Raw genomic sequence first — 16,155 nt, 5'->3', positions numbered from 1 at the left:
GCTGTAGGGCGACTAGATCCAGATTTCCCTTTTACCAAGCGTTCGACTTCAAACCTTTGACCAATTTGCTTCACTGCAGAAAAAGATGTTTTCGCATTTTCTTTCCTTAAAATATAAAAAATCTGCTTGTAAGTCATTTTGGATTGTCTTAATCCTGCAATTCGGCTTTTTATATCCTCGACAAAATGCGGTCTTACCATTTCTAGCATTAATTTTTTTACTTATTATTATATGCTATAATAATAATGATCTGCAAAATAGAAATTTTCAGTTGAAATTAACAAAAATTCAGGGAAAAATATTGAAAAATCGATTTCTTGCTTCTTTCACTCTTGGCCCATTTTGTTTTTATTGCTCATGAGAGTGTATATATATATACATATATATATATATATATTTATATATGTATGTATGTATGTATATATATATATATATATATATATATATATATATATATATATATATATATATATATATATATATATAAGAAATTTATTACTGTGAGTCCAGAATTCGTCAGAATTCATAGATGGACATCTATGAATTCTGACGATGCTAGTTGGATATTCCTCTCTTTGAGGATCTTCCTCAAGTTGAAACAATATGTAAACTCATTCTGGACTCACAGTAATAAATTTCTTATATACTGCTCTGGCTACACATTGAGCACTCTAGTCCGGTTTTTTCACCACTGGTAAATAAATAAATAAATATATATACATATATATATATATATATATATATATATATATATATATATATATATATATATATATAAACAATAAAAAATTTTAAAATCAAAGAAAGATTAATTTTATATCTATTGCACACCCCACACTTGTATTATAACAGTTTTATTCATTAAAAAAAAAACGGAAATTGCTTCATATCTTTTTAAATATCGAACAGTTGTATGATGTTAAAAAATCTCACTTTTCCTCATGCCAGAACGTTATACACATTTTGGATGCTAACAGCTTTTTTTCTGAAATAGAACAAAGAAATCCTTTTCACTTTACAAACACAAGATATTTTTCAAATATTGTATTTGGGATTATATTTTCTTCAGATTAATATTCCTAAGGTATTGAAATAACAACGCAAGTTGATGAATATATAATTTTCCTTGTTCCTCTTCCATTTCTCCATGACATATGTATATTTTAACAAATTAGGCACAACGCCATCAACCTCTATCCATCGTACTTTGTTATCATTTGAATTATTTACTTGCGAAAAATATAAAGTTTATATATTTTAGCAAATTAGGCACAAGGTCATCAAAATTGTGAGGAGATTGAAATCGTTGGTCAACCTATGTCTATCCTACTTTGTACATCTACATTTAGTTAAACCATTGCATTCACTCGAACACCATAAACCAAACTCATGTCAATAAAAATGGTGACATTTATTTTGACAAGATATTTCTAATCCATTAAAACAATGGTAATCTACAACATCATACACTTACATTATTTCTCATAACATTCAAAACATAATTTTTGTTTTAAATGTTAAACATTAAAACAAATAAAACTATATAACATCATGCACTTACATTCTTTCTCATAACATTCCAAACATAATTTTTTGTTTTAAATGTTAAACATTAAAACAAATAAAACTATACACCATCATACACTTACATTCTTTCTCATAACATTCCAAACATAATTTTTTGTTTTAAATGTTAAACATTAAAACAAATAAAACTATACAACATCATACACTTACATTCTTTCTCATAACATTCAAAACATAATTTTTGTTTTAAATGTTAAACATTAAAACAAATAAAACTGTACAACATCATACACTTACATTCTTTCTCATAACATTCAAAACATAATTTTTTGTTTTAAATGTTAAACATTAAAACAAATAAAACTGTACAACGTACCAAAACATAACATGCGGAACAAGACGAGTAACACGAGCTTCGTCATCTGTAAGAGACAAAAAAGAAAAAATGTACATGATATATGAATTCGAATAGCAATCAAACGAAGTATATTAATGAGCTTTCGTAAAAAAAATTTTTATTCTTGTAATAATTTTTAGTGAACAAACAAACGAGTTGTATTTTCCACCCATTTTGTTGTCAAACAAAATTGAAGAAAATTAATAATTTTTTATGTTTTGATATATTTTAACACAAGTTTTTAAAAAGCAATTTTTAACTTGTTTTTCATGTATTATTTGTTTTTTGTATTGATTTAATTAATATTTTTACTTAAATATAAGTTTTATTAATATTTTTTACTTAAATATAAGTTTAATAATATTTATACTTAAATCTAAGTTTATTAATATTTTTACTTAAATCTAAGTTATTGATATTTTTAGTTAAATATAAATTTATTAATATTTTTAGTTAAATGTAAGTTTATTAATATTTTTACTTTAATATAAGTTTATTAATATTTTTTACTTAAATATAAGTTTATTTATATTTTTACTTAAATATAAGTTAATTAATATTTTTACTTAAATATACGTTTTATTAATATTGTTACTTAAATATAAGTTTATTAATATTTTTAATTAAATATAAGTTTATTAATATTTGTAATTAAATGTTAGTTATTAATATTTTTAATTAAATGTTAGTTATTAATATTTTTAATTAAATGTTAGTTATTAATATTTTTAATTAAATGTAAGTTTATTAATATTTTTACTTAAATGTTAGTTATTAATATTTTTAATTAAATGTTAGTTATTAATATTTTTAATTAAATGTAAGTTTATTAATATGTTTAATTAAATATAAGTTTATTAATATTTTTAATTAAATATAAGTTTATTAATATTTTTAATTAAATGTAAGTTTATTAATATTTTTAATTAAATGTAAGTTTATTAATATTTTTAATTAAATATAAGTTTATTAATATTTTTAATTAAATGTAAGTTTATTAATATTTTTAATTAAATGTAAGTTTATTAATATTTTTACTTAAATGTTAGTTATTAATATTTTTAATTAAATGTAAGTTTATTAATATGTTTAATTAAATATAAGTTTATTAATATGTTTAATTAAATATAAGTTTATTAATATTTTTAATTAAATGTAAGTTTATTAATATTTTTAATTAAATGTAAGTTTATTAATATTTTTACTTAAATGTTAGTTATTAATATTTTTAATTAAATGTTAGTTATTAATATTTTTAATTAAATGTAAGTTTATTAATATGTTTAATTAAATATAAGTTTATTAATATTTTTAATTAAATATAAGTTTATTAATATTTTTAATTAAATGTAAGTTTATTAATATTTTTACTTAAATGTAAGTTTATTAATATTTTTACTTAAATGTAAGTTTATTAATATTTTTACTTAAATGTTAATTATTAATATTTTTACTTAAATATAAGTTTATTAATATTTTTACTTAATAAAAGTGTATTATTATTTTTTACTTAAATATTAGTTTATTAATATTTTTACTTAAATGTAAGTTATTAATATTTTTAATTAAAGATAAGGTTATTAATATTTTTACTTAAACATAAGTTTATTAATATTTTTACTTCAATATAAGTTTATTATTTTTCCTTTAACTGTATATTTTTGTTGATGTTTCAAAAGCACGTATCTAAGCATGAAGACAGTTTGAAAAAAAGCATTAACCTCGTAACACCATATTTTTGTAATGTTTTAATAGTTAATGTATTGAAATGTTTCTTCGACAGTAACTTTGTTTATATTAACATATATTTTAATATACATCGATTGGCATATAAATGAGGATTCACCCCCCCCCCCCCAAAAAAAAATAAAGACGTTATAAAAAAATTAGAGTGGGCGTAGAAGTTGAGTTCTTGAAACCGAATCGAACAGGTCGGAATTTAGAATGCTGTACGAACGCTGACAATAAGCTTTTACAAGCTATTTCGGCCTGAAATATAAAGTCGATGCGATTGAGAGTAAAGTGGAATTTTTGAAAATTGAAAACATCGAGAAATGGAAATATGAAATGATTTGCGTTGAAATTCACAAATTGATAGCGTTGAGAAATTAAAATATTAAACGATTCGCATCGAACTTTGAAATTTGAAAGCGTCGAGAAATGGAAATATTTAATGATTTGTGTTGAACTTTGAAAATTGAAAGCGTTGGCAAATGGAAATATTAAACGATTGGTGTTGAACTTTGAACATTGAAAGCGTTGAGAAATGGAAAAATTGAAATGTGAATCGAGTCAGACATTTTCCAATCGTCGTCGTATAATGGAGAATTACGATTCGACTGATTTTTGTTTGAGAAGTTAGTAATGTCGAGCGGTGTTTGAGAAGTTAGTAAAGTCTAGCATTATTTGAGAAGCTAGTAAAGTCTAGCAGTGTTTGAGAAGTCAGTAAAGTCTAGCATTATTTGAGAAGCGAGTAAAGTCTAGCAGTGTCTGAGAAGTTAGTAAAGTCTAGCATTATTTGAGAAGCTAGTAAAGTCTAGCAGTGTCTGAGAAGCTAGTAAAGTAAAAAAAATCTAGTAAAATAAAAAAAAGTCAAGCATTGTTTTAGAAGCTAGTAGTTTCTTGCATTGTTTGAGAAGCTTGTAGTGTCAAACGTTGTTTGAGGTTGATATGATTGGCGATTTAAGCACAGAGTTATGAGAGGATCTTTAAATACGATTGGGGGATGTATAATAGTTTGAGATGCATTAGTTTGCATATGGATGAGATAAAACGTTATAAAAAAAAGAGATTAAAATTGAGAGGGCGTGGCAGTCGAGTTCTTAGAACCGAATTGAACAAGCCGGAATTTAGAATGTCGTCCGAACGCTGACAAGATTCCTTTTTTATTACATTATTTTAATGTTTGAATTTAATTTTATATTAATTAGATTTCAGTTTTACTATAAATCGAATCATGATTTTTTCTTTTCTTCTTTTTAAATATAATTAAATAGTAAATAATTAACATATTTTAGTCTTTAAAATACATGAAACAATTAAATCTTTAATTACTTTTTATGCATAAACACACAACTTTTCCGTTTTGAGTTTTTAATATTATTATTGAATAAGTTTCCGTACAAATAATCATGTTCCTTATTTTTCTTTTTTTATGCAATTTTTAAGTTTTCAAATGTTTTTTGTGATAATTATCGACAATCTGACTGTTCGATAGATATTACTAGCTAGGACCTCAGCGATGACGTCGTTTTTCAGCTCACGGGCCTTAATGAGATATATTACGAAGGTCATGATCCCTAAAGCATAAAATATTTGGATTAAAAACATTTTACCTTTAATTTTTTGATCAATGATGTTTGGCAGCGTTTTTTTTTTTTTTTTTTTTTTTACAAAAATGTTTTATTTAATTTTTAAACATTTTCATGGCCGTATAAATCAATTTATAATAGCATAGTAAATAAAGGACAATCAGTAATTCCTTCACTATCCAACACTTAGGAGGTTGTTTGCATAGCATCCAAGAAGGCTGGACTCCTTGTCCATCGATTTGGCTCCAACTTGATCTTGAATCCAACAAATAACTCCCTCCCAAATTTCCATATGTGGAGTGAAGTCCCACTTAATAACCTGAAAATCACCCCGTCTCATGTCCACAATTACATAAAAAAAACTTAGACACCTCCAAGGCGTGTGAATCTAATCTCGTCTCTGCTACACTAAATAATAAATGCTTAGCTTAGCTAGCCCTTCTAATTTCCAAACTCTACAAAAATTCTTTGCTGAATCTCGCTTCCCTGATAACTGGAAAATTGCTTCTGCTGTACCAGTGTACAAGAATTCTGGTGAAAGAACTGACATGCTCAATTATTGTCCCATTAGCCCACCTGCATATCAAAATCTTGGAGTCATTAATCACCCAAACACTAGTTCACCACCTTGAAAAACTAATATTCTCTCTGACCAATAGTATGGATTTAGAAAATGCCGTTCTACTGCAGATATTTTAATGGTCATCTCTGACTGCATATACCATGCCCTGAATAAGGCTAGGGAAGTCAAGTCTGTAGCCCTTGATGTATCCAAAGCTTTTGACAAAGTTTAATGAAAATTAAATCATACAGTATTACTGGACGAATGTTAAATATAATTAGATCCTTCTTAGATAAGAGGAAAATCCAGGTTGTCCTTGATGGATATCCAAATAGCATAATATTAATGTTAGAGTACATCAGGGATCGATCCTTGGAACTCTATTATTCATGATATTCATAAGCGATTTCCTTGATAAAATTGTGTCTGAGATGGGTATATTAGTTAATTATACAATGCTCTATAATAGGCATGGAAGAAAAACGAGCATACACATATCTAAGACAATAGCTGAATCCTTAGAAAACAAATGGAATGAGGTTGTAAGTGGATGGTGACATTTAATGCTACTCAGATTAAGCTGTTTTCCTTTAACAATTACAATAGGACTTCTTAACCATCGATAGCATTGACTAATAACCTAACTGAGAATTTTTCCTTCAAACTCACCGGCTAACATTCACAGACAACATGAATTGGAACAAATACGTTGAAAACATTGCAAAGGCTGCTGAAAATGAAATGGGCTCCACTAATTGTGCCAGAAAATTACTCAGACCGGACAGTATCTTATATATCCACAAAGCTACCAACTGCCCATGCATGGAGTATTGTTGCCATATTTGGGATGGTGCATCTACCATTAGTCTCTCCCTTTTTGGGACAGGATCCAAAGAATAGTTTAACATTTAATAGGTCTCGGACTCTTGCCTAAGCGCCAACTACTGTCCCATACGTGTGTATTTTTGTTAAATAAATTTTGCCTACCAAATTCCTTCAAGAGTTTTTGGTCTACAGACATGGAACTTCATATATAAGGTATTTGAATACATTCAAAACTTTATATTTCAGTTTGAGCCTGGAAAAATCGGCGCAAAAGTGTAAAAATTAAAAAACCGACGACACCCCCGATGACCCTCGGACGACTTCGCCACGATACCTCTCCCAATCGACGGCCTCCTACATGCTCTCTTGCTTTTGCTACACCTTTGGGGTTAGTCAGAGGGGGCCAGGATTCCTCAGTCCATGTTTCAAGACGGGTCGGGTGGATTGCTGATGTACGTCGCTGAACTGGGGCGGCGGGTGGCTGAGAAAAAAAGCATCACCGAGCGACCTCTCTGGAAACAGAACGGGTGTGCGCGGGGTTGCCCCCTCCAAGACCCAAACGTTGGCGAGGCCGCGCCAGTCCTCTCCCGTCTCTCATCGCGTGTACGCCCAAGACGGTGGGGTGCCAACACGCGACTTCCGGAGGGATTAGAGACGGAACAGCTCGCCACATATAACGGATCACGTCAGATTTCCTCTGTCCCCGACAGAAGGGTCAGTTACGTTCACGGTCGCGACGAAGCGGAAAACGAGGGTTTTCAGGGAGATGAAATGCCTGCCACCTACGGAAAAACCAGCATGTCGACCTACACGCCGGGAATGGGTCGCGATGACGGACCAGAGGGGAAGTGCGTCCGGTGCCGGCCGCGCGGAGGTCACGCCGAAGCACCCGCAACATGATCGCCGGGCGCTTAGAAGGAGACGGGTCCAGTGGAGTTGCGTGCGGAGGGAGCAGGAGGAAAGAAGAATCGGCGGCGATGGATGCGACCGGCGGGCGCGGCAGCAGCGATTGAGGAGGCAAAAAGAAAGTCCGCAACAACCAATTCGTTTAAAACCAGCTGAAATTATCGCCCCTAAATCAGTTTAAAATATCCACTAACAGGCAACAAAGCATCTCTAAACGCAATTGTTGTTGTTCCCGGTTATACAACGTAATATTTAGTCCATATGTCAAGATTGTCTCTTAGTGATCGTCAGGAGCTCATTAATCTCCACCTTTCTGGTTTATCCAATCAAGAAATCGGCCGCAGATTGAAATGTGATGAGAAAACGGTACAAAAGCGCCAAAACACCGGCAGTGTTTGTGATGCCCCTAAATCTGGTCGGACTAGAGTTACTTCTAACAGGGTAGACAATGCTATCAAGATCCACAGCCTAAGAAACAGATTTGAAACGGCTCCCCAAATCCAATAGCAGTGCAATCTTGTTAAAAAGTGCTCTCTTTCTACTGTCAAGAACAGATTAAAGGAATTTAATTTGTGAGAATATATTGCAAGACGCAAGCCAATGAAGATCTCGACTCTTCATATTGGTCAAAAATGCTTTTTAGCGACGAAAGCATGTTCAATAGGTTAGGCAGTGATGGTAGGCAGTACGTCCGTCGGAGAAAAGATGAAAAATTTAATCCTAGGTGCCCAGTTTCAACGCTGCAAGGTGGTGGAGGTTCAGTTTTGGTGTGGGGCATTATTAGTACCAATGGTCCAGGGCCTATAGTTCGTTTGCAAGGTCGAATTAATTCGACCAAATATATTAATATGTTGACTGAGCATTTTCTACCCGACTTTTGTCAGAATTTGGATGATAATCCCATCTTCATGCAGGATAATGCTCCCATTCACACAGCTGGCAATGTCAAGAGGTTCTTGGAAGAGCATGATATTCCGTGTTTGGATTGGCCTGCACAATCTCCAAACCTCAATCCTATCAAAAACGCAATGATAAAATTTCAAATTTGGAAGAACTTGGGAACAAATTAAAGAAAAGTAGGATGCCCTTTCCCCGGAGTATTGCTGCAGTCTAATTCAAGGAATTCCCAAAAGAATTGCAGGCTGTCAAATTGCAGAAGGGCTATGCTACTAAATATTTACTAGTTTCTTGTGTTCCTGTTGTATTTGTGTTACATTAATGTCTTAAAGATACATTTAACTACCAATTTACCATTGTGCGGACTTTCTTTTTGCCTCGTCAATTTGAAGTATTTTTTTTTAAATTGACGTGAACACTAGAATGTTTGAATTAAACGTCAAATATGAACAGGTAAAATTATAGAATAATAAAAGGCGAATCAAATGAGGTATAGTTTGTTTAGTTACATTAAATTTAGCTTAAATTTGCAGGGTTTTTTAAAATTACAAGTGCGGACTTTCTTTTTGTCGTGTATATATATATATATATATATATATATATATATATATATATATATATATATATACTCAAATAAAATACAATTAAGGCAACATTTAGCTTTTCTTATCTATCCTTTAGAAATATAGTATTTTCGAAGTAATTTCTTAATTTTCAAAAACGTTGGTAATAGTGACACCTTTTTAAAGTACTGTTCTTTCTTTAGATAGAGTTTTGTTGACTTTCTTTGTTGAATTTTTTTTTAGATATTGACTAAAAATATTGTTGCTTGATTAATACAAGAACAAAAGACAGTATTTTAAATTTAACCAATAAAAACTTCCTAAAATAAAAATAAATATAAGCAACAAATTGTTATTTTTTATATTTCATAGTTTTGTTTTACTTTGCAAATTATATTGAAGGAATATATTTCTAACAAACCCCATATTTTTAACAAAATCGATCTATCGACTCTATCTTTACAAACACCTATAACTCATTTAAAGACTTGAATTAAAATCGAATGACTTTTTTGCGTACTTTTTTAATTATTATGTCGAAAATAGTAAGCTATCTAAAATTTATGAAAATTCATTGAATAAAAAATTATTTATAGTTAAAAGTAATTTTTATAGAAAATTGGGGGGAAAAGTAATTTTTACAGAAAATTGGGGGAAATTGCATTTTCCCTATACATGAACACCTTGACGATTGCGAATTCAGGGGACATACTTATTCCCCTTTTCCCCCACTTTAATGGCTGACCTACTGTTTTAGAGCATAGCGATACTTTTTTTTTTTTTACTAAAAACGCGATTGCAGTTGTTCTATTCGATGAGTTATCTTAATTTTTTGATATATTACTATTTTCGACATGACAAGTAAGTACTACTGTTTTTGCTTAAAACTTATATTTAAAAATAGTCGATCCTATCTTAACAAGCACGTATAACTCAGTAGAAGACTTAAATAAAAATCAAACGAGAAACAATAATAACTTACTTTGTTTCGATTGTCCAATAACTCAAACGTTTTCATGTTGTTTATTGGGCAGTGTCCGAAATGTGTTTGACAATCTGAATAATCCTAGATAAAAAAGGACTTTTTTGTGTGTATTGTTACTTCCTGTTGTATCACTTATCGCAATAACTCCTCAATTTAAGAGTACTTGACATAAGAAAATACAAAACAAAAATATACATATAATATTAAATAAAAACAAAACTTATTTTCCCAAAGTCTCATGTTTCAATGTAACACGAATTATAAGAGTATTTTGAGGATTGACTAAGGACACACGAGAAAAACAAATTGATTTATTGGAGAAAGAAATTAATTACAGTTTAAGGATTGATAAAAATAAAACCAGGAAAATAATGAACGAAAACAATAAGCATTAAACTACTGAGTTGCGTGTCTGTTTTCCATCAAGTTACCCCTGTTGACCATACTACCACCACCACCGTAAGAAAGGCCTAGTCACTGAAAAATTACGTCATTTCTAAGGTACAAGCAAGTAAGATCTGTCGAACAATCATCTTGTTGATAGTCGGCAGTTCAAAAATCAAACCATGGGATCGGTGCTCGTAAACGACCTCATCAAATGCCCATTTATATAGATACCCACCCACCGCTTTTTACACTGCTCAATCTGCTTTTTTATATTTATAAACAAACAAACCAAGAGCTGTGTATTAACGCTAATTAATCAGTGGGTGAAATTATTTTACGAAAGGGCTCTACGAAAGGAGGGTGACTTAAATTATAGTCACCCACATACAGTACCGTTTCGCTGTATCATAGCTCATCAGTGCGGCTAGACTTAGAGGTTTATATATATATATTCATATATATATTTATATATATAAGAAATTAAATTCTGCAAATTAAAATTTACAGCCAATTTATTTTTTGACAAGGAATCCAAATAAACAAATTAAGCATTTTGCCTTATTCCATGGAGTTTCAATGAATGGCTCTGAACATTAGCAAAATGATATCCATAGGCAGTCTATAAATTTTGCACGTTAGCACATAAATTGAAAACTAAACATTATGGAAACTAAATATTATGAAAAGAAATTGTATTTGAAAGTTGATAAAAGCGTCGAAAGGATATTCCAAGCGAAGTTCAGGTTCGATAATGAAAAGAGGTGCAATCCAATGAAAAGATTGAATAGTCCAAGCATATGATATATTCCAAATGAAACGGTAACTGGTATGCAAAATCCAATGCGAAAATAACATCCCCCTAAAACTGCAGTTAGAGGTTATTAATTGAAAAGGCTAACTTGAAAGAGACAAAAAAATAAAAATAAAAATAAATTTAGCTCTGATAAAGAAGACTGCATGCTTTCATCGGTAGAAAAAATGTTTAATTTGTTTATTTATAATTATTTGTCGAAAAATATATTTGCTGTGAATTTTAATTTACAGAATTGAATTTCTTCTCTGCTTATATTATTGCTCTATTTTGAATGATTAGCTTCTTTTTATCTAGTGGGGATTTTTATATAAATATTAATGTTTATAATTGCTCTGTATGTTACGATTGCTTTAAGTTTGCAAAATGAAATTAACTTTCACTTTATATACACATATCTAAAGAAAGAGAGAGAGAGAGAGAGAGAGAGAGAATAAATGACAAAAAACTATATTCCAAAATTTATGATGTTGACCATCTTATAATTTATTCCTTTAATTACGTTGACACTTACAATTCTTGACAGTATCTGTTTCGTAGCGCAAAATCAATCACCTAATTATTATAACAATCAGTAAAACTATTTTACCCTTAACTCATCAGAAGAAATAGCAACAATCAATCCTTCAAATTATGCTGAGTTTGATGTGCAGCAGTGGGAAGAGTGTTCTGTCTCTGTCCACCAGACGTTCATTTCTTCGCGAGACACCAATTCCTCCCGCACAGGCTAGTCTTTCTTCGTGTATTCTAAGCACCAATTTCTGGAAGATTTCGAAGTTTTATGAATTCAAACTGATTCCTTTTCGACGTAATCACCAGAACTATCGGAACTATAATTATTTCCAATCAAAACAATTATTCGACATTGAATTTTACCCCGCCAACTTCTTCTAAAATGTTCCACCCACATGCGTACATGTGAATAAAAACGTAAAACAAACGACATAGCCCACAATGTGGCCATAGCTCACAAACTTGACGTGAACACCTAATTGAGCAAAACTAATGTGATTTTTGGATTTAGCGTATCAGATTCGTTCTAAATCAGCTGAAAAAACGCTGACAAGAAATTTGTTGTTGACCAGTGAAATAGGCCAAACAAAAATAAAGTCTTTTAGTGAATTACTAAGCATGAATGTCCGGCGTTGCCCGGGTGTTTGGAGGTGTATGCTCAGCAAAAAAAAAGGTCAATTTTTAAAAACTTTGACTCCTATTATGACCCCTTAACATTTATTGTTTGGGCTAAAATCAAGTTATTAAGTTAGATCCATGTCCCAAGGAACCTATATCTCAAATTTCAAGTGTTTAGACCCAAAATTGTCGGAGGAGTTTGGTAGAGTTCTCAATGGTCAAATCGTTGAACTTTGATCCCTTAACAGCTATATTTCTGGCCGAAAACCGATCACAAAGATTTTCCCAAATCTCAGTACCCTGTATATCAAATTTCGAGTCTGTAAACTTAAAATTGACAGAGTTATTGCGTAGGGAAATGTACACAGACACATTCACTTTTATAGATATATGGATATAAAAAAATAATTTAAAACATATAAAAATTATGTGTTTTGAAAAAAAAACAATATTTAAGATTTTAAAATGTTTTTGTTGTATTTTTTAAAAATTGTATTGTAAAACTAATATTTTCATAAATATTTTAATTGTTTTAAACTAATTTTTATATAATTTATTAAAAATATTTGCGTCCTTTAAAGTTTAAAATTAAAATCAGGTGATAAACAATAATAACTTTGTTTTGCTTGTCCAATAATTGAAACCACTTCAGTTTGGCGAGCAGTGCTTGAAACGATTGTGACGATCTGAGTACCTATTTACTATGCCTCCCCACGGGACAGAGTTAGACACTAGGGTCGTTTTTTAACGTGGAGAAAAGGTACAAAAATAAAAATTGTCTCAGTCGTGAAGGATTTCTCCTCCACCGAAAGAGAACAAGAAATAGAAGTGCAGCACCTGAAGAACAGATGGTATTTATTTGCTCCCCCACCGAGCAAATTAGGCACAAGGCCGATTTTTAATGTGAGGAGTGAAGGGAGGGAGAAGGGAAAAAGGGAACCAGCTCCCGAGAGGTGGGAAATGGGAGCTGGTTAAAGGTCAGGCATGTGGGGTTGCCCCCACATCTGGTCTTTGCTAGTCATAGCTAGTCCTAGCTAGTCATAGCTTGCAGTATCTGCCGGAACAGATACTACACTTTGATCTTGTCCCGAAGGCCAAAGTTTACATTGTGACGATCTGAGTATCACAGGACATTAGAAAGAAAAAACTTTTAATATTTTTTTGCAATGGGATATTGGGATAAGCGATTAAAACCGCGGATTGTTGGAGACCACTTGACAAACGAGTCAAATAAAATGGGACGCAGGAAGCGGGGAACAGATGAGACAATTCTGAAGAACATATGTCGTAGTAGTATTTATAGAAAACACTGACGAAAACAACATCACGTTTGTGAGAGAGTGGTTGCAGAGAAGAAAGAGAGGGTGAGCTCAATCAAATTTCTGCACGTTATCACGAACTCTCAAATGAAAGAGAGATTGATCAAACCAAATATGATAAGAGAACTTGATATATGGAGTTTAATTCTTTTAAATAAATCATTTTTATATAACACAATAAAAGACTTAAATTAAAACAATAATTAATAAAGCTTCTTTCTTAGAAGTGCACGCCTGTGGAATTTTCTTCCGTTTTCCTGTTTCCCACCTGACTATAACTTGGATGTTTTCAAGTCCAACATAAACAAATTCCTGATGAATCGCCCCCTTAAGTAAGACACTTTATCAAATCTCGAATACTAACTGTTACTACAATACTATCCCATTGATTACTGTACAGAGCAATAACACTTATCCCCGAGTGGCTTCCGGGCCTTGATAAGTCGTGACCTCCATGTAAAAAAAACAAAACAATAACTTCTGACGTTTCTGAATTTTTGAGATGAGGATTGGTTATTTGTATTATTATTCATCTGTTCTCATCTTGAGTGTGATTTTCACAACATTTCGGTCGATGTAACCTCCGGCCTTCTTCAGGTGTATCTTGTCGAACTCGGGAATGTTTCTGTCGAACTCGGGAATTGAAGGTGCAATCCTCAGTGTAAGCGACCGAAAAATACATGAGCAAATTACTTAGGATCTCTATCCAGTCATGGCTGACGGAACAAGAACACGCTACCCCCGTGAAGTAAATAAAGGGTTCCGCTCGAAATTCCGTCCAAATTCTCTAGTTCGACAGAAACATTCCCGAGTTCAACAAGATACACCTGAAGAAGGTCGGAGGCTATATCGATCGAACCGTTGTGAAAATCACACTCAAGATGAGAACAGTAGTCCGATGAATAATAATACCAGCAATAAATTACTTTGTTTCGAATGACTTGTTACATTTAGGGAGAGGGGGATAATTCTGTGGTGAATTTTGGAGAATGCAAATGATACGAATAACCAATCCTCATTTAAAAAATTGAGAAACGTAATAACTTACTTTGTTTCGATTGTCCAATAATTCAAACTATTTCAGTTAACCCAGCAGCGATCGAAATGATTGTGACAGTCTGAGTGTCCCAGGAAATCAGAAAGAAAAACATTTTTTGTGTATTAGTTTTAATATTTGTACTTTTGCAATAGGATGTTGTATTAGGATACGAAGATCGAGAATTGCTGGAGTTCACGTGACAATTGCGTTAAACGAGATCGAACACCGGAAGTAAGGAATTGATGAAACAATCTGAAGAACACATGTCGTAATAGTATTCATAGAAAAGACTGAGACTAGCAACATCACGTTTGTGTGTGTGTGTGTGCGTGTGTGTGTGTGTGTGTGAGAGAGAGAGAGAGAGGTTGCAGAGAAAGAAGAGAGTATGGTCAATCAAATTATGTATATCTTTCCGCACTTGATCAAGAATCCTCAAATGGGACAGAAATTTATCAGCCCAAATATGATAAGAGTACTTGATATATGAAGGTTAATTGTTTTAACTAAATCATTTTTATATAACACACTAAAAGACTTCAATAAAAATTAAGTGATAACCAACAATAACTTTGTTTCCATTGTCGAATAATTCAAACGTTTTCATGTTGATTATTAAGCAGTCCGAAATGTGCTCGACAATCTGAATAATCCGGGATAAAAAAATACAAAAACGAACTGACATTTTTGTGTTTTGCTATTTCTTGATGTGCCACTTATTGCAATAACGCGCCATAAAAAAGGCGAATCGATGCTGATCACTTGACATAAATATACAAAAATTATTCATCATTATTATCATTATTATCATTATTATTATTATTATTATTATTATTATTATGATAAAAATACAAAACCTTATTTCCCCAAAGTCTCATATTTCAATGCATGCGAATTATGAGTTATTAATATGGTGCCCGGAAAACTCGTCCCGGGAAAACTCGTCTCCGGAAAACTCGTCTCGGGAAAACTCGTCTCCGGAAAACTCGTCTCGGGAAAACTCGTCCCCTTTCGCTAGGTAGGAAAACTGGTCCCTTATTGAATAAATATCGATTAAAAACACATTTTATGATCGTTCTTGAAGGAGAAATTGTTTTTTTAAAATAGACTATAGCCCCCCCCCCCATAATATTAAAAAAAAATTTTTTTTACTTGTTTGATGTTTTTTTTTTTTTAAAATAAAATCGATTTTCTAAGTGTCCGTTTTCTACCTAACTGGCTAAGTTCTTAGTGGTTTCACTTATTTTAAAGCGTTTATTATGTTCATAAACGAGACCGCATATTTTTTTATATTAATATAAAAAGAATTTACTTATTTACTGTTGTTATAAAAGGGTAAAATGGATTTGGGTTTGTATTACTGTACACATAGATTCGAAAAAATTGTCAAAAAACAAATATATAACAAATAAATGTTATCAAAGGCAAGATAAGTTACTTTCCTACCAAACTGGATATATTTTTCGTGTTTTTATTCAATGTAACATGTTTATTCAGC

General features: G+C 31.3%; 1 protein-coding gene across 10 annotated transcripts in view; it reads right to left on the bottom strand.

Annotated features, from left to right (window-relative positions):
* Positions 1-14,771, bottom strand: part of LOC145248981 (neural cell adhesion molecule 1-like) — a 142,386-nt gene extending 127,615 nt beyond the window's left edge. For 6 of the 10 annotated variants that reach the window (XM_080110801.1, XM_080110802.1, XM_080110803.1 and 3 more), the window contains exons 1-2: positions 9,971-10,121; positions 1,904-1,949 (exon numbers count right to left, since the gene is read on the bottom strand). In XM_080110801.1, coding sequence (XP_079966927.1) covers positions 1,904-1,949; positions 9,971-10,006 — 82 coding nt within the window. In that variant the 5' untranslated portion in view covers positions 10,007-10,121. Of the gene's footprint in view, positions 1-1,903; positions 1,950-9,970; positions 10,123-14,669 lie in introns of those variants that run through there. The other 4 variants (XM_080110808.1, XM_080110809.1, XM_080110804.1 and 1 more) reach the window with 3 other exon arrangements.
* Between the last annotated feature and the right edge of the window lie 1,384 nt (positions 14,772-16,155).

This window comes from Euprymna scolopes, chromosome 27, assembly GCF_053919585.1.
Source record: "Euprymna scolopes isolate OS-2025 chromosome 27, ASM5391958v1, whole genome shotgun sequence".
Lineage (NCBI taxonomy): Eukaryota > Metazoa > Mollusca > Cephalopoda > Sepiida > Sepiolidae > Euprymna > Euprymna scolopes.
This window is presented reverse-complemented; position numbering and strand designations above follow the sequence as displayed.